The 18,936-nt window shown below is 47.3% G+C and overlaps 1 protein-coding gene across 1 annotated transcript in view; it reads left to right on the top strand.

Annotated features, from left to right (window-relative positions):
* Window positions 1-17,612, top strand: part of LOC115777809 (dedicator of cytokinesis protein 3-like) — a 277,391-nt gene extending 259,779 nt beyond the window's left edge. Inside the window, 33 exon segments of the mRNA XM_030725805.1 lie at window positions 3,122-3,158; window positions 3,160-3,181; window positions 3,253-3,397; window positions 3,471-3,560; window positions 3,706-3,732; window positions 4,139-4,234; window positions 4,671-4,698; window positions 4,700-4,732; window positions 5,124-5,168; window positions 5,170-5,219; window positions 5,294-5,444; window positions 6,373-6,459; window positions 6,553-6,657; window positions 6,904-7,003; window positions 7,006-7,044; window positions 7,172-7,242; window positions 7,245-7,293; window positions 7,296-7,339; window positions 8,367-8,411; window positions 8,413-8,454; window positions 8,726-8,746; window positions 8,748-8,906; window positions 9,208-9,291; window positions 11,103-11,219; window positions 11,632-11,741; window positions 13,095-13,239; window positions 13,438-13,519; window positions 13,604-13,722; window positions 13,956-14,043; window positions 14,141-14,260; window positions 16,159-16,208; window positions 16,210-16,245; window positions 16,701-17,612. Of these exon segments, the coding sequence (XP_030581665.1) occupies window positions 3,122-3,158; window positions 3,160-3,181; window positions 3,253-3,397; window positions 3,471-3,560; window positions 3,706-3,732; window positions 4,139-4,234; window positions 4,671-4,698; window positions 4,700-4,732; window positions 5,124-5,168; window positions 5,170-5,219; window positions 5,294-5,444; window positions 6,373-6,459; window positions 6,553-6,657; window positions 6,904-7,003; window positions 7,006-7,044; window positions 7,172-7,242; window positions 7,245-7,293; window positions 7,296-7,339; window positions 8,367-8,411; window positions 8,413-8,454; window positions 8,726-8,746; window positions 8,748-8,906; window positions 9,208-9,291; window positions 11,103-11,219; window positions 11,632-11,741; window positions 13,095-13,239; window positions 13,438-13,519; window positions 13,604-13,722; window positions 13,956-14,043; window positions 14,141-14,260; window positions 16,159-16,208; window positions 16,210-16,245; window positions 16,701-17,393 (3,130 nt within the window). The 3' untranslated portion in view covers window positions 17,394-17,612.
* The last annotated feature ends 1,324 nt before the right edge of the window (window positions 17,613-18,936 follow it).

Genomic DNA, 18,936 nt, shown 5'->3' with positions numbered 1-18,936 from the left:
AACCACCTCATGATGAACACTTCCATCCTGATGGCAGCAGCACCTGAAGACTCGCTGAAGGTTTCATGAGTGAATTATATGCTACGACCTGCACAGGCTCCAGATTTCAGCCCTGTTGGAGGTTTCGGACTGACCTGTCAGACAGTATTGTCCTCCATGCGGCGTTGTAAGAGTTTCATTTCCCTTTGTCTGTTTGTGGCACACACTCACGCAGGCTCTGCTGCTGGTGTCATGTTAGTAGCTGTGGTCCTCAGAGCAGAAAGCTGAAAAAGCCTGTTTTCTTCTTCGAAGCGCTGCAGACTTGCTGACCTACTTTATGTCTGTGTAGATTCTCAGTCATCCAGGTCATAGTAGTCTCTGGAGCTTGAAAAAGGCGACTGGACTTCTTTTTGTTTCTTGAAGACGTTTCACCTCTCTATCCGAAAGGCTTCTTCAGTTCTCAACCAAATGGTGGAGAGACCCGGGTATTTAAACCCCTGTGGGCGTAGTCCCATGGAGGTGGTTATGACCCTCTATTGATCATGTGCGTGAACACATGTGCCCAGGTGTGAAGAGGGGGGGGGTCATATTTAATCAGTGGTTTCAGTTGAAACCAATTTAGGACTCCGCTCCATTGTTTCCTGTGGCCTATTGAGGTCACTGGAACAAAGGTGTGAATGGGGGTTGAGACGTCTGGGAAGGGAGCTCAGGACAGCACTGTAAGCGGGGGAAAGTTGTGCTGAATTCATCGGATTACCACAACAAAATTACTAACACTCCTCAGTGACAACAATACTTATGAGGTCTTGAGACGTGATCCCACAAGCAACTACAAGAAAAAAGTTGTTTGCTGCCTGCAACAACTTGAAAAGGAAAAAGCCATTGACCGCCCCACTTACTACCGCCTGTACCCTGGAGAAGCCACTCCATGCATTTATGGACTCCCAAAGATCCACAAAGAAGGAGTCCCACTTCGCCCCATTATCAGCAGTATAAACTCGGTCACCTACAACATTTCCAAACACCTCGCCCCCAGTCTTATCACCGCTTGTTGGCATCACACCCCACCACATTGAAAACTCTACAGATTTTACTAACAGGTCCAGAATCTTGTACTGGATCCAGATGAAACCAGGTGTCCTTTGATGTGGTTTCACTTTTCACTTGCATACCCACAACTGAAGCAGTGGAGACCGTCAGAAGACGGACTACAGGAAGACGATTCCTTACTGAACAGAACCAGCTTCACCCAGATCAGATTTTGTGCACTTTTAGATCTCTGCCTTACCACAACATATTTTAAATACAATGATGGATTCTACAGACAGAAGCATGGATGTGCCATGGGCTCCCCAGTGTCTCCCATTGTAGCCAACCTTTACATGGAGGAAGTGGAAAGTAAAGCTCTTGGTTCTTTCAAAGGGATGGCACCTAGCCACTGGTACAGATATGTAGATGACACCTGGGTCAAAATCAAAACCCAAGAAGTAGAAGCCTTTCACTCGTCACATTAACTCAGTGGATAAATACATACGTTTTACCAGGGAGGACACCAGAGATAACAAGTTACCATTCCTGGACTGTGCAGTGCTTATCGAGGAAGATGAAGCCTCAACATTGAAGTTTACCGGAAGCCCCACACACGACCAGTATCTCCTCTTTGACTCCCACCACCCTCTGGAACACAAACTTGGGGTGATCAGGACCCTACAACACCGTGCGGAAAGTGTTTCCCTCTAAGGCAGAAGGGAAGCATAAGGAACACACACACATTAAGAAAGCCCTCAAAACATGCGGTTACCCCAACTGGGCCTTCATCAAATCAGCTAAGATGCACAGGAATGAAGGCAAACACAAACTACAGAGAATAGGAAGGACAAGAGGAACAACATTGTCATCCCATATGTGTCAGGCTTGTCAGAGAAACTCAGAAGAATTTTCTCCAAGCATGACATCTCAGTATACTTCAAACCAAGTCACACCCTAAGCACAAAAACTGGTTCATCCCAAGGACAAACCCGCCAAACCACAAGATCAGCAATGTATGTATGCTGTTCAGTGCAGTGAAGAGTGCTCGGACCTCTACATTGGTGAAACCAAACAGCCTCTTCACAACGATGGCACAACATAGAAGAGCCACCTCGACAGGACAAGATTCAGCAGTACATCTGCATCTGAGGAAAAAGGGCACTCTTTGAGGATGCCAATGTTCACATTTTGGACAGGGAAAACAGATGGTTTGAAAGAGGAGTGAAAGAAGCCATCTATGTCCACTGTGAACAACCATCATTGAACAGAGGAGGTGGATTACGGTCACCAACTTTCCCCCGCTTACAGTTGCTGTCCTGAGCTCCCTTCCCAGACGTCTCAACCCCCATTCACACCTTTGTTCCAGTGACCTCAATAGGCCACAGGAAACAATGGAGCGGAGTCCTAAAATTGGTTTCAACTGAAACCACTGATTAAATATGACCCACGCCCTCTTCACACCTGGGCACATGTGTTCACGCACATGATCAATAGAGGGTCATAACCACCTCCAGGGGACTACGCCCACAGGGGTTTAAATACCTGGGTCTCTCCACCATTTGGTTGAGAACTGAAGAAAGCCTTTCGGATGAGAGGTGAAACGTCTTCAAGAAACAAAAAGAAGTCAGTCGCCTTTTTCAAGCTCCAGTGACCTACTTTAATCCGTCCTGCGGGAAAACATTTTGACTCAGGAACGCTCATTTCCCTCGCCGTTAGGTCTTTTTCCACCAAATATTTCCAGGAACCACAGGGCTGAGCTACCCTCCTCGGGCCCTGGAAGGTCCACGTTACAAGAACTGTGAAAATGAGAGAAAAGTCAGGCAGATTAAAAGTGATGGATGTGCTGCAGACGTACTGACGGCCCTGATGAAGCCTCACACTGTGTCGTGGGATAATCGTAACACAGCAGACGTTTGTGTGATTCTGGTTATTGTTTCTTTGATGTTCAGAGTCACAGAAACAGCTGGGAAATAATTTCCTGTTTCTGCTGCTCACTGCAGGAGTCATTCAGATAAACCATGAAGCTCCCAGTTTAAAGGAATGTAACAGCTGATGATGCTGTGATACTGAGACTGGTCACATAGGAGTTCAGGACTTTGGTGTCTCTTTGCAGATACGGTGACATGAGAGTGATGATGACCTATGAGCTTTTTCAGCATGTGGCAGAATCTGGGTAAGACCGTCTCAAAGGGATGTACTTTAATGGTTCTGAATCAGAATTTGAAACATGCATGCTGTTTGCAGGTGAGAATAAGATCCATTTCATTCCCGGTATGATCGGCCCTTTCCTGGGAGTGACGCTGGTCCCGCAGGTGGAGGTGCGAAACATCATGATCCCGATTTTCCACGACATGATGGACTGGGAGCAGCGCAAGAATGGGAACTTCAACAGGTACAGGAGCATGCAGACACCTGAGCAGAAACCGTCCTGCTCAGTGATCTAAAAATGTCTGTGCGTGTGTGCAGGTGGAGGCGGAGCTGATCGACAAGCTGGACAGTTTGGTATCTGAAGGGAAAGGAGACGAGAACTACAGAGAGCTCTTCGGTTTGCTGTGAGGAACGCAGACTTTGTGCCGTCCACACCTGTCTGTTTTTTAACCCTCCGTCCTGCTGCTCTCTCTATAACAGAAATTAACTCTCAGATTTCTGCTCTAAACACTCTCCTTGTGTTTGCTTTGCTCTCTCCTGCGGGACTAGAACCCAGCTGTTTGGGCCTTATCCCAGGTATGACTCTCCTTACACGTGGGCAGATATCGGTGCTGATATCGTGTCTGCAAGCAGTGAGTGTTGTGAGTCTGTCCGATCGTCAGTAAAGCCTCTGCTAACACACCCTGATACGTATCACTTGTAGCAATGACAGCTCACAACACAACACAAAGCTTTAAACAAGAAGCATCAGATTTGGTGTCCTGCTGAGAGTAGAACCTCATCCTCACTGAAGCAACTCCTTCACATTCAGTCTCATCACTTTTTTGCAGCTCCATGAGGAAAGTGCATATGTGCATATCCCCAGTGTTACCTGTGTTTACACACAGCATGTTGCCATGCAGTGTGCTCTGTGTGTAACGGCAGCAGCATATATAAGTGTGCAGAGTCTGTGTGTAAACAGTGTTTGCACGCTTCCTTTCAGCCTGTTGGAGAAGATCGAGCAGGAGACATGGAGAGAGACGGGCATCTCCTTTGTTACCTCCGTCACACGGCTCATGGAGCGACTGCTCGACTATCGGTACGATAAAACTTCGGAGCTGATTCTGTGCTCGTTCGCCGTCACTGATGTGTGATAATTACAACTCAGAGGGCCTAAGACATGAGAGTGGAAGCCAAAGCTTTTATTTAACTGACAACAAACAGCTCAGAGGCCGATGTCACACACACAACATCATTATATAAAATATCTCTGAATCCTGCTTCAGCCACTCCCTGCTGAAACACGAGGCTCTCGTGATCATCCTGCAGGGTCTATGGTAGCATTTAGACCTTTTTTCCAACAGTTCCTCTTGTTGTTTGCGTAGCTGTTAGCAGTATCATGATGCCTATGGGAGGAAAAAGTGGTTTGGACCGTGGCTGAAATGAGAACACTCACACACGTGCATCAATCAGTGGCTCATGAGGCGATGAGGAGGGCTTTTCATTGTAATGTTCTTGGTTTCCTTTTTTTCTAGCGACTGCATGAAGGGCGACGAGACAGAAAAACAAGAAGATTGGCTGCACTGTTAACCTCCTGGTAAGACCAGCAGCATCATGATGATGATGTCCCTTTAAATCAGGGATATCAAGCTTGTTCTAATGTGTGGGACAGTTTGACCTCATGTGTGCAGGAGCACTAAAACCACAGCACGATAACGTTTAATGAACTCTTCATTTCCCAGGATGAACAGCCTGAAATGATTAAGGAAAACTAAGAAGAAACCAAACTTTGGTGTGGCAGGCCATCAGGTGAATGAGTCTATGAAACAGAAGATGATTCAGGCCTGGACACGTTACAGATCCAGAAGCTTCGCCCTCCTTTAAGCCATTTCCACACTTTGCATATTGAGTGGGCCTTTGGAGCCTGTTTGTAAATCAGTGCATAAACACTAAAATGCATTGATTGTGTTTATTTTGTATCTTCTCAGAACTTCTACAAGTCAGAGATCAACAAGGAGGAGATGTACATCCGCCTACATCCACAAGCTGTGTGATATGCACCTGCAGGCAGAGAAACTACACGGGTACAGCACACAGCAGCACGCGTGACACGTACACACTGTGTGAAAAACACGTGACTGATGATGTTTGTCCGCAGAGGCCCGCGTTCCACCCTGCTGTTATACTGGGAGCTGCTGCACTGGGACGAGCGACCTCTGAAGGACTTCCTGCATTATCCTGCTCAGACCGAGTGGCACCGCAAGGAGGGACTCTGCAGGAAGGTCATCCACTACTTCAACAAGGGAAAGGTGGAGGGAACACCCACTCAGCATGGCCTTTGGACAGAGGACAGACAACACAAACTGAAAGTGACACAAATCACAGGAAATAAAGACTATACTGAAACCAGACAGGATTAGCAATAAGAAAAAAAGAATAAGTCACTCTCCTCCTGTCATATACCAACACTCCATCCCAGTTAGGGTTAGGGTTAACACATCTATGCTGGGCCTGCTTTTCTCCATCCCTCCACCACCCAGCATTCACTTTAGGGCTCCTGAGGGACCCACAGACCCCAGTTTCTATTTGTCATATTTCCAGGGAGAGATGAGCTGGGAAGCTTAGATGCTGAACTGTAAATACATGGTGGTAGTAATAAAATAATGGTAATAAACCATTTTTCTTCTTAAACAGTCCTGTGTGACTCAGACATGTTAACTTGGACTTGATGGATCGTTTTCCATCAGACCTCACAGGTGACAGGTCATCACCCACAGCCTCGACTGATTCGTTTCCATCAGCTTCAGCTTTTACCTCTTCTTCTACCTTCACACTATAATATTCTTCCTTAACATAACATAACATATGAAAAGCAAATTAACTTGTGATTCTACTGTGTAGGCAAACGTGATTATTAAAATGTGTTTAGAGCTGAGCTGATTAAACTCCTCCTCTTACTGCTGAGTTTGGGAAGGACCCCTCATGCCTCTTTGAAACTCGCTCATGCAGCTGGGTTTTAAAGCACGAGCCCAAACAAACCAGTGGAAGCGCGCTGAGGACGCTCACAGTCAGCTGTCCCGGTGTGTGCTCAGCCAGTTCTGCACATTTCTCTCTGAGCGTACTGTCAGTGGTTGTAATAATGCAAGTACGTTTTTTCCTGATTTGTGTAATAACAAAGTGACGTCAGCCTAATGCAAACCTCAGTGTGAAAATGATTGTGTGTCTGTGTGTCCTCAGTGTTGGGAGTATGGGATTCCTCTGTGCAGGGAGCTGGCCTTCCAGTATGAATCTCTGTATGACTACCAAAGTCTCAGCTGGATACGGGTCAGCCACAACAAAAATTACATCAGAGTCTTCAAATATGATCATGTTGAAATATGAGATTTCACGTTTTTCCCCCTGTGCTGTGTGTGCAAGAAAATGGAGGCGGCGTATTACGACAACATCATGGAGCAGCAGCGTCTGGAACCCGAGTTCTTCAGGGTGGGATTCTATGGCAGGAAGTTCCCTTTCTTCCTCAGAGTGAGTGACCTCACTGTCCTGAATCAAAGGTTTCTGCAGCACAAGTTACATTTATAAAAGAAATGAACGCCTTAATGGTCTCTCATTACTCACAAACAAGCAATCCATAGACTGTATATAAAGATGGCTCACTCACTATGGATCCAGCCTCAAGTGGACATAAGAGGAACTGCAGGTTTTTTAAAGTTTGCTGCTTAAAAATGTGTTTTACTCAGTTTTTGTCTGGTTTTGATTCGTTCACTCTAGAACAAAGAGTTTGTCTGCCGTGGTCATGACTACGAAAGATTGGAGGCTTTTCAGCAAAGGATGCTGGGAGAATTCCCACAAGCCATTGCAATGCAGCACCCCATCAACCAGATGAGGCCATCCTGCAGTGTGATGCACAGTGTATCCTTCAGCAGCAGCTGAATGTTAATCCATGGCTGAATGGACTCTCTCTGCCTGCTGCGTTAGCTGTTTATGTCTCAGAGACCTCAGTTACATCTTTGACCCCCCCCCCCCCCCCTCACCTCAGACCTCCAGATCTACGCAGTAACGCCCGTACCAGACAGCGTGACCGTCCTTCAGATGGACCGAGTACCGGACCCGCATTAAGAAGCTTCTATCGAGTCAACAACGTTCGCCGCTTCCGTTACGACCGCCCTTCCACAAAGGCCCCAAAGATCGAGACAATGAGTTCAAGGTGAGCAGGGAGACCTTTTTCTCTTATTCTGTTCGATGTACGTTACATCAGCTGTGTCAGTTATCAGCATGGAAACATAAAAGTGGCAGAAACGCAGGCAGAGGAAAAAATCCTGTCTGTAATCATTCATGTCTTCCTGATCCTGGTGGATCCTCCCAGGACTTAAAGCGGGATTTGGAAGGTTGGGGACCCTAAAATCTGGATCAGCTGAGCCGTGTGGGTGCAGCCACAGTATTCAGGCACACGTGGATGAGCCACGTGGCTGATTTCCAACCCCAAGGAGGACTTTAACAATCGATACTGACTAACAAACTGTGGAGCCCGGAGGCTGCTGTGCACCAGCTCAGCATCCACCAGCCTATCATGACTCAAAAATATCATTTAAGTTTTCAGACATTTCACAATATGAAGTAACTTCAGAGCACATCGAGTAGCCTGAAGTTTCCTCCCAGTGCCTGATGAAAAATTATTGACATGATGTAGTCAAACTTTAAATTTCTTCCAGTTTATCAAAGTGTTTTGGTCTCGTTTTTTGAACACGAGCTCACATCTTCCTCTCTGCATCATATTCTCCCTGTCTGAGAGCAGAGATATCACACATTATCTTTCCACCTTCTGACTGAGGCACTGGAAACACCACATATGTTTATCATCTGCACCCATGAAGGGATGAGTGTGGAAAACCAGGCTGTGTGCTGAGTGTGGGTCCAGGACAGCCCAGCCCCTGATTCAGAAGCGTGGAGCCTTCAGCAGCACTAACCTGCAGTAATGGTTTCTGGATGAGTCTCTCACATCACTGTGGACGTGGCCCACTCTTCTTTAATTGAGATTTGCAGTCACTGGTTTATGCAGAGCTCTCTGAGGGCTGCCTCAGCAGTGACACTGTGTTCAGTCACCACAGCACATTCCTGTTGATGTTCAGGTGTGCTCCAGTTTCTGGGCATGATTAGTGAGATTTCAGTGGCTGCTGTGTCGTATGAAACCTTCTGACGTCCCTTCGTCTCACTGCTTGCTGTGCTGTTTTCAGAGTCTGTGGATAGAGAGGACGACTCTGATCCTCACCCACCCGCTGCCCGGGGATTTCACGCTGGTTTGAGGTGGAGAAGAGAGAGCTGGTGAGCCAATGACAAACATCTTATGGACACAGGAAGATGCAGGGAATGTCCATAAACTCAGAACAAATTATTGTGCTAAGTAATGGAAGCATCACAGTCTTTGTTTGGGAGAGCGTGCAGGGTTTACAGCCGGTGATTTAACTCTCATGTCAGTCGCAGTAATTTATATGATGAGGAAGTCATCATGAGCAGGCAGAAAACCACCACCTACAGAGCCTCCATCAGTCCCTCAGCATGACTCACATCTGTCTCATCTCTGTGTGTCTCTCAGGTGGAGGTGAGCCCATTAGAAAAACGCCATTTCTGTGGTGGAGAATAAGAACCAGGAGCTGCGCACTTTGATCAGCCAGTACCAGCACAAGCAGCTGCACGGCAACATCAACCTGCTCAGCATGACGCTCAACGGCGTCATCGATGCTGCTGTTAACGGAGGCATCGCCCGATACCAGGAGGTCAGAAACAGCTGGATTTGAGGTCATCAGCCCTCTGGGCCTGTTCTCATCTCCTGATCTTTGAAAGCTGTGACAGGAAATAAAGCTGAACGAGCAGCTACTTTATCTTTTACAGTTATGTAATCTGCTCAGAAAACACAGAGTTCTGCTTTTCCTGTTAGTGCGGATATCTGTTTACACAGGACAGCCTCGTAGTCTCTCTGTGCTCCTCAGGAAAAAAAAGAGGAAAGTTTGGTCTCATTTTGTGATTTTATGCAACAGCTCTGATCCAAACAGTGATCTGCTGTCTCCCGTTCACCAGGCTTTCTTTGATAAGGAGTACATCACCAGCCACCCTGAGGACACCGACAAGATCACACAGCTCAAAGACCTGATGCAGGAGCAGGTGAGGCTCACCTGATGGAGCTGTTGTTCCCACAGGGCCGTCGGTTTGATTCCAGGACCATCACAGAAACTGACCCGCCACTTCGTCAAATAATTTTCTTATATAGTTTTATATAAAATGGTATAGTATTTAGTGCTCGGGGTCTACCAGCCACCCAAACTGCAGCTCAAACCTGAGGAGTTAAGGCCTTTAAGGCCTTTACACACCGGACGCGTTAATTCCGTGCGAATGTTTCGTGCGTTGAAAATATATTTCGGACTCTCCTGTTCTTAATGCAGCCGTTCACACCAACCGCATCATTTCACAGGACAAATTTGCGGCATTTATTTTTTCAGATGAAGTTCGATTTTTCTGACTTTCGCAAGCGAACAACAGGTCTGACCAATCAGAGGCGCTGCATTTAGCAACTTGTGAGGTCATAGCTCAAAACGCGCACCGATGTACTGAATATCCAGTGATGTGGGAACAATAAAAATCATAATATTTTCCCTCAGACACACAGCTACTCGCTGCTCCGGGTCAGTCGGCTCTCTGATATTATCCTCTGCCTCCTCACATGTGATCCCAACTCTGCCAACAAGAGCTCAAACTGTCCCACTGAAATATGCGTGAAAGCGTCCGTGATGCGGCTTCAACTCCGGGATCAAACCATGAAACTCTCCCTGCTGCTGCTTTCTTATGAGTTGGATGAACCCAGAATCTCATTCATCCTTCTCTTGTTTAGAAACATCAGGGCCTCATTACATCATCGCTTGATGTCAACTGCATTTTTTTTTTTCACTGTGCGTTATGTGAGGACGATTTAGTTGCAAAAATGCAATGTGTCCGGTGTGTATGTAGGTGTGTTTAAAGGTTACCGACAGGTTCGCATCCGAAAGATTTGGAATTTCGTGTCGTTTTTACGCAACGCATCCGGTGGGCTGTCCTTAACACAGCACTGAGGTTTGGTTGGCCTTTAGGTGTTTTTGGCCCTGCCATACCAAGCAGACCATCTTGGCCCTAAATTGCCTGCATGTGAACACACTCACTGATGGTCAGTGAGTGTGTTCACATGCAGCCATATGAGGAATTAGACCTTTTGCACCTTCAGTGTCGACTGGAATCCACTAAAGCCTCTAATGTGTAATTGAATCAGGTGGTAAATGCTTTAATGTGGACATGCAGACACTGTGGAACAGGCATACAGGCCATCCTCCCACTGCACTGCTGACCTGGGGTCTGCACTGCAGCGCACGCTAAAGACCGTCAGGATATCTTTGCTTTCCCTTTAACCCAGCATCAGCAGTCAGGTCGAGTCTCCACATGAAGGCAGTTGAATCAAACCAGCAAGTCAGGCCCAGTGTAGCTATGAGCAGGTTCACCTGAAGGGGCAGTGTGTGTGTGTGCGCGTGTGTGTGTGTGTGTGTGTGCGTGTGCGTGTGCGTGTGTGTGTGTGTGTTTGTGTGCGCGTGTGTGTGTGTGTGTGTGTGTGTGTGTGTGTGCGCGTGCGTGTGTGTGTGTGTGTGTGTGTGTGATGCACTGTATCAGGAGCACTGTATCAGTGCCTGTGCACTTTGGGGGTTTATTATATCAATAAAGTTTATCTCATTTGAATCCTGGTCAGAAACAGTTTGACACGCTGTCTCTGATCACACTGTGTGTCCGATTCTTCCGCTGAAAGAAACGTGTGAAATAAAGATGTAGCACCGAGGTGATTCTCACAGGGACCCTGAGCAGTCATCACTGCGGCTACAGCATCTCGTTCTTGGGGGTCCGCTACTTGCTCATGACATCACTTTTCTTGTGGGAAATCTTATCTGGTTTCCACACAGGTTCCCATCCTGGGAGTTGGCCTGGCTGTCCACGAGAAGCTGGTGCACCCAGAAATGCGTCCCCTGCACAAGAAGCTGATAGATCAGTTCCAGATGATGAGGAGCAGCCTCTGCCATGTAAGCGCACAAAATCATTCCCAACACAAACTTCAGCCCTAATAATTATTTCAGCCTCAGAGGCTTCAACACAACAAAACAGACACACACAGAAATAATTCTTCTTGAGCTCAAGCTTGGAGAAAGTGGAGAGCAGAAGAAGCTTCCTGTTGGTGTAAACATGCTGATCAGAGGATGTAGCGTGCTGCCAGCTAACGTAATGATGTCACTGAAAAGAAGCTGAACCCCTTCAACTTTGAACATTTCACCTCTTGAGCTCATAATTACATTTTTTAGGCATTAAACTTTGACCTTTTCAAACAGCACTGATTCTTCAGGTTGCAGGGTCTTCCCTTTAAGCACACATGATGCATGTGTTTAAATCTGAGGGCAGTGTGAATATTCAGAGCAGTGCTTCTATGTGGCTTTGCAGGGTCTGCCTGGTTTGGACAAGTCCGGCTCAGGGCCCAACACACCCAGAGGAATCCTGACCGCTCACAGCCCCATGAGCCCCGAGAGCTTCAAGCTGATGCACCGACACAGGTCAGCAGCACACACACTTCATTTATCTGAGAGTGAGGCTGTTAAGACCCTCCTGCTTTGTTATTAAGCCACAGTCGCACACACTCATTAATCTGCAGCAGCACGCCATCACAAGCTCATCCACGGTAACTGCACGTCTGGAAAGTTTTTAAAATCTGCTCAAAGTTTCCTCCAAGACTGCAGGCTATGGTAGTCCACAGAGAAAAGGTCACGGGGTCACTGGACCTGCAGCCTTCCCTCCAAAGCAGTGCTTCTCTTTTTTTCTGCAGCAACAAAAAGGATGCAAGCTGTGCATATCAATCATATTCAGTTTAGTTTCACTCCTGATTCCAGTTTGGGGATCCCCATCCAGGAGAAGCACCTGCTCTGGGGTTAGGATGAAGTGCACGAGTTTTACTGGAACCAGAGTCACTGACAGTCTGTGAGGTGTCTGGGTAGAGAGAGGCCTGGGAATCTCTGCTTAGCTATTGCTGTGGAGGATGGATAGTTTCCCTCCATGTTTTGGCCTGTTGCCTCCATGCCACACCCTTCTGGAGGGCCTGTAGAGACAGAGCAGGCCTCTGTTGATGCTCTGACACTGTGGTGTCGTCATCAGATGCCTTTCTTTGAACTGAGCTCTGCAAATTTCAACATTTGGTAAGTTGTGTAACCAAATGACCTTTTGGTTATGCGTAGATGACTTCCAGGAATTAGAGTAACTGCTACTGTAAATATATGAGAAAGAAAATGATGTATGAAGGCAGTAACCCACCTCCTTACTTAGTTTGATTATTTAAATGGTATCTATAATGAATTCTCTTAAATTTAATGTGGTAAACCATCACTGGCTTCACCTCCCTCTGCGTTCACCATCAGCTGATTTCATCTGCCGTGTCTCATTAATGATCTTTGAGGAGCTGCTCACAGCGTCTCTGCTGTCTTCTGCTCACGTCGCACTTTCTGAAAATCTCTCATTTTCTCTTCCTGCCTCTCTCGTCCTCCACCAACACCTCCCTGCACCGTGCTTCCTGCATGCTCACGGCCGCCGCTCGCTTCGTTCTCACCAAATCACCTCATGCACGTGTTGGCTGTTATCTTTTGCTTCCTTTACTTTTTTGGTTTGTACTCTGTTTGGCCCGTCCCTCCCTCCCTCCCTCCCTCCCTCCTTCCCTTCCTTCCTCCCTTCTTTCCTTCCTCCCTTCCTTTCTTCCTTCTTCCCCCTCTTTCCTTACTTCCTTTCTTCCTTCCTCCCCCTCCTTCCTTCCTGTTCTCCTGCCTGTACTTCTGTCTGGACTCTCTCCTTTCTTCCTTCTTTATCCCTCCGTCTCCTGTTTTTTTCCTCCTACTTTCCCTCCTTTCATTCCCTCCTCCCAGTCCCATAGCTGTTCTGACTCCTGTGCGCAACTCCTCCTCCTCTCTCTCCTCTCAAACCTCCAGTGAGATGGGCAACGTTGGCAACCTGCTGATCCTGGCTGACGGCGTGGTAGTGGAGCACCCCGAGGACTTCTACCGCATGCAGGTCGGTGAAAGACCTCAAATAAGACCAGAGGGGAAACTTGGATGTTCTGTTTATTCTGTATGGAAATAAAAGTCTTTGCTTCAAGCTGTGTGATGTCACTACTGTAAAATGATCATGTCCAGCTGTTTCCTGCACAGCTGCTTAGCTCACATTACTGCAGTTTGAATTTCCTTATCATTGCAACTTTGTTCACTGCAGGCGAGCCCGTCCTCCTCCAGTCTCAGCTCCACCCACTCTGCACCTTCTCAGATGATACACTCCGCCCCCTCAACCATCAGAGGTGAGCAGCTCACGGGAGATTTGTTTTCTTACATTTAGCTCTCTGATACTTTGCTCTGATGTACTTTTCTCCTGATTTCTGCAGTCGGCTCTCCGTCTCTGCCTGACAAATACAGACACAACAGAGAGATGCTGATGCTGCTGCCACCACACAGAGAGAGGCCGAGCAGCGCCATGTACACCAACATCACAGAGAACGCGCAGGTAAGGCGGGGAGGAAAGCTTCACGTACCTCCATAATGCTTGTTGAACCTGAGGTGACACATTAGCATCTGAGTCATTAAGTGCACCTCATGTAGAGGATAGAGTGGGAAATGTAAGGTAACTATTCAGCTCGTTCAAGATTAATTAAAAATAGAAGTCAAATACTGTGATCACTGTGGTTCTTTCTGAGAAGCAGGTTGCAGTAAAAACTGCACTGGTGTGTTTCTCCTCAGCCACCAAACTTCCAGCGGGCTTTGCTCCACCAGGTGATCGGTCCCTGCAAACCCTGCAGCGATCCAAACCTCTCTGTGGCTGAGAAGGGTAGGCGAGCACGCTCTCACACAACACTGAATATTTATATGAAAATACAATTATTAATCTCTTCCACTCCTCCATCCTTCACTCTTCTTTCCTCCAGTCCTCACTGCTCCCAGCAGCTGGAGTTTGGACAGTGGTACCAGAGAAGCCCTCCCTTTCCTCTCCTCCCACATCGGCAGTGTCATAGCACCACCTGTTCCTCCACGCAACCTGCCTCATGGTACGAAACCACTGCATGTTTGTGCGCACGTGTGTGTGTGTGTGTGCGCGCGCACGTGCATGTTTGTGTGCGTGCATGTGTCTGTGAGTGCGTGTGTGTGTGTGCATGTGTGTCTGTGTGTGCTTGTGTGTGTGTGTGTGTGTGTGTGTGCATGCGTGTGCGTGCGTGCATATGTGTGTGTGTGTGCATGTGTGTGCGTGCGTGTGTGTGTGTATGCGTGTGCGTGCATGTGTTTGTGTGCGTGTGTGTGTGCATGTGTGTGCCTGCGTGCATGTGTGTGTCTTGTTGTTGTTGTTGTTGGTAAAAGCATGACTTTGCCAGCTTGTATGTGGTTCTTCTAAGTTTGGCTGAAATATGAAGCTCTTCCTCTTCGATGCCTCGGCGGGTTTGAACCCTGAACCTTCCTGCTGTGAAACAACACACTGCAGCGGTGTGTAATCCTGACATGCAGGAGTTTTGACTGTCACCACGCAGTGAGACATAACCCAAGCAGAAACGTGCATGTAGATATATTACATGCTGATAACATTAGTCTGGGTACCTGGAGGAGACATTTCTGTAGCAAATAAAGAAAAGAGATGCATGCAGGGATGGATTATCATGGAGTAGGTGCTGCATGTGCCCGTCACTTACACACAGCTACAGCCTAACACTGAACTTCATATGTTATAAGCAGACCAGCAGAATTAGCTTCTAATGGAAAGCTGCTCTCTTTTCTCATGGTGTTTAATATGATGTCACCCCAGAACATGAGCCAGGCTCTGCTGGAGGCCCCCCCCCCCACCACCATCACCCAGTGCTGCTAACAGGAGGAGGTCTGACTGTTGGGTTTTCTTTTGCAGGGCCTTTATTCTACAATATAAAACTCACTGAGATATACAAATAAAATGTAACCAGATCTTTTCTTCTTGACTGGATTCTAAAAATATAAATATTGTGAAACTATATTAACACACTGAATAAAATGATGCTGTGGATGCACATCTGTAACACAGATATCGACTGAGCTTCACTTTGTAACCAAACCTGGAGATAAAGCAACGTGTCTGTGTGTGTGTGTGTGTGTGTGTCTGTGTGTGTGTGTGTCTGTCTGTGGACACCTGCTGGCTTTGCTTTGTGTAAGAGCAAAATCTTTCTAAAAGTATTGTGTGTGGATTTTTGTTTGGTCACTGTGTGTGGGGCCTCCCACCCTGCAGTGTGTTTCTGTAACATGTCCTCTGAAGTGGTTTGGGTGGGCTTAGCAGTGGTGCATCACTCAGGTCTGTTACCTGAGACGCGTTTAAAGAGCACCTGCTCGTATCTGCACTCTTTGCATTCCTAGTTTAATCCGTGTTAGTTCTGGCGTCGTGCAGCTCCTCACTTCATCTAGTCTGAAAAAAGCAGTTTTAGCTTCTTTGCTTTAAGCAGTCCTCTGATTGGTTGAGAAAGTTTAAACACCAAATGGGTATGGCTGCTGTGCCTGAGATGACCATATTAGGTGCATCCCCTCCCCATGACCTCTATGACCTCTATGACTCAAAGCATTTAGGATACAGACTCACTGCTGACCTGCAGAAACCTTCACTCCTGGGTGTGCAGAGCCTGTGAGGTTTCAGTGTCAGTGTGGGAGTGTTGAAACCACGGCGGGAAACAAAGGAAGTGTGTGCTCTGTAGAATTGTTTTACTGACATAAAACTCCTTCAAGCTTTCCATCTGAAAGGATCTCAGAGCTGAACACCCCCCCCCCCCATACACTCCTCCCCCTCCACGCTTTACCCTGATTTAACTCCTCCCACCTGCTTCTACTTCCTCTCTGCCTCATCCTTTCTCTCCACCTCCCGCCCCTCTCCTCTTCTTCTCTGGTTGGAAATGTGTGTGTTCCAGTTTCTCAGTCAGTCCTGCTGTGTCTCCCCCTGTAGGGCAACACCTGTTGATGCACTTTGATGCTTTCCACCACCAGGTCAGCGACCCTCCCTCCAGCTCTCCCTGCGCGCTCCTTAAGAAAGGTACCCTGCTCCTCCTCCTCCTCCTCCTCCTCCTCACACCTGGATACTGTTTGTCTGTGTGTGTGTGTGTGTGTGTGTGTGTGTGTGTGGTGTGTGTGTGTGTGTTTCATTGTGTCCATTTTTGTGTGTTTCTTTTACTTTTTCAGCCTGAAATGAAACTATGGACAGCAATAACAACAAATATGAGCCCAATGAAGCATCATTTTATTCATGTTCTCACAGTGAGACAGAAGGAACCGTCAGAGGAATCTTTCTGTTCCTGTTTACAGTTTTATCCCGTGTGTCCTGGTCCTCTCTCATCACAGATATTTGATATTTCCCTTTCCTGTACTCTTTTTTAAACTGCTGTTTTTGCTGCTTCTGCACATAAATCTCTGTATGATAAGAACATGTCGGGGATTTGTGAATGTTCCCGTGACTCTCTAACAGCGACTCTCCCTCGCCTCTCTCTCCAGTCTCCCCTGCACCCTATACCTGCCTCGCCCACCAGTCCACAGTCCATCCTGGATGGCAGTAACTCCACCCTGTCAGGCAGTGCCAGCTCAGGAGTCTCCTCCCTCAGTGAGAGTAACTTTGGCCCCGCCTCCTCCTCCGCCCCCGCGGCCAGCCGCACAGACACCCTCGAGTCCGTCCCCAGCAGCCAGGCTTGGACCACAGACCAGGAGGACCTTGACTCACCTTACCAGCCCGTCAGGTACAGCGTCTCCGAGCCTGAAGTCCTGGACGGAGTCAAGCCCCCGCCCTGCCGCAGCCACTCGGCCCCAGGAGGTGTCACCCCCCCTCAGGCGGGGTTCCAAATCCAGCCCCAGGCTCCGGGTTCAGCCTCCACCGGAGTTCCACAAACACAGCAGCAGGATGGGCTGCCACACCCCCAACACCCCCACTACTACCACCACCACCATTTCCACCCCCACTACATCCCCCACCACCCACCCCTCTACCACCTCCATGAGCCTCCAGCACTGCCCCCTAAACCCTACCTCAGAGAGGGCGGCATCCCTGAAGAGGACTCCCTGATCAGCCAGTCTGCAGCCCCCCCACCTCCTGCTCCACGGCCCATGCCACGCAAGATCTCCCAGCCCATAATCGCAGCCACCAAGGATGAGCAGGCTAAAGTGGCGTGGGAGCACGGCATCAGCGAGGAGTAGAGCGCCCCCTCGTGGTTTGTAGGAACAGTTCACAAACTTTTCTCAAAAGAGAGAAAAGAGCAAGAGCCAAACTAAAAACTGGGTCCTGATGTTGAGGGAAGCTTTCTGATTCGCCCCCCCAGCTGCCCCCCAGTAACCACTGAAGGCTCTAATCTGCTCTCTCACTCCATCCTCAGCAACTAGCTGTGATTCAAGTGTTTCCTTTAACCAAATAATCCTCATCTCACTGCATCTTTATATATATATATATATATATATATATATATCTTTTTCTTTTTGGGGGGGCACCTAATTAAGAAACTGCTGTGCAGCTGTTTCACTAACCCATTATAAAAGTGACACGATGACACACCTGAGACATTACATTTCAGTTTGAAGCAGCACTTTGATTCCTGTAAGAATCTAAATGAGGCGTGTTTGGCTGCCCTGAGGGTGAGGGTGCTGCTGTGTGGGAAATGTTCATACATGCATTTAGCATGAGAAGGATTTTCCCAACTCCTGCTAAGTAGATGCAACAAGCACAAAAAGAAGCTGAAGTTTCCTGTTGCTGTCTCTGCTGCTGTCCTCTGGTTATCATCTGTAGGCTTCAGCATCCATACATCAGCAGAACTGTCACTGATTATTAACTTAAGAAATACTAACTAATTCTCTGAGAATCACCTTCCACTGACTTCACCCCGTTAAGCATTTGTCAGTTTCTTTTGCTGGTTTCCATCATGTTACCCACTGGTTTCAAATCCACTGGATAAACCCAGAGAAGTGCCTGTCCTGCAGTGAACTACAGCCGCTGTCTGGGACATTGTCTCAGTTTGTGGGACGAGGACCAAAAGGAAAAGCAGCTTCTGATGCAGAGTTAATGAGCAGAATGAATCCATGTAAACACAGAGAGACTCGTTACAGCGGCATCAGAAAGTGCTGACTGCAAACAGCTGCTTTAGATCTGAAAACAGGAGAAGCTAACTGCTACAGCAGCGCTAAATGTTAAAGGAGCCTTTTGGTGGAACTCACCACCAGGAGGCAGTGTTGTAACAGTAGGTGACTCACAGTCTTGTGGTCTAAAATGGTATTACACCACTACAGTTGAGACACCGCATACATGTTGTGGACCTGAAGTCGTGGTGGTATTTCTATCCTGCTGATAACTTTAGTTAAAACATTTCAAACAGGAATTTACAAAAAGACAAACTTTGAGTTTTTTATGCAAACAGAGCGACAAAGATTTTCATCATTTTTTCCAGATGTGTTAAAGCTGAACGACAGACGAGAGGTGCTTCTATCTGAGTATCAGAGTGTGTAGATACATAAAGAACAGACATATAATTTATATTCAGTCCTTTTACTGAAGATGAAGATGAGTGGCTGCTTTATCAGACATGATGAAGGTTTTATTGTTGCAGCTCCTGAAACGATGGAGTAAGGAAATGATTTCTCTGAAGGTTTTAATGATATTTTTACTCTGAGATGATGATGATGATGATGATGATGAGTGGGAGAACCTGTAAATATGCGTGAGGCATCAGACTGATTTATAGAGATATTAACT

Source organism: Archocentrus centrarchus, unplaced genomic scaffold (genome assembly GCF_007364275.1).
Source record: "Archocentrus centrarchus isolate MPI-CPG fArcCen1 unplaced genomic scaffold, fArcCen1 scaffold_76_ctg1, whole genome shotgun sequence".
Taxonomy (NCBI): Eukaryota; Metazoa; Chordata; class Actinopteri; order Cichliformes; family Cichlidae; genus Archocentrus; species Archocentrus centrarchus.
The sequence above is the reverse complement of the archived record's forward strand: the minus strand, read 5'-3'. Positions and strand labels throughout refer to the sequence as shown.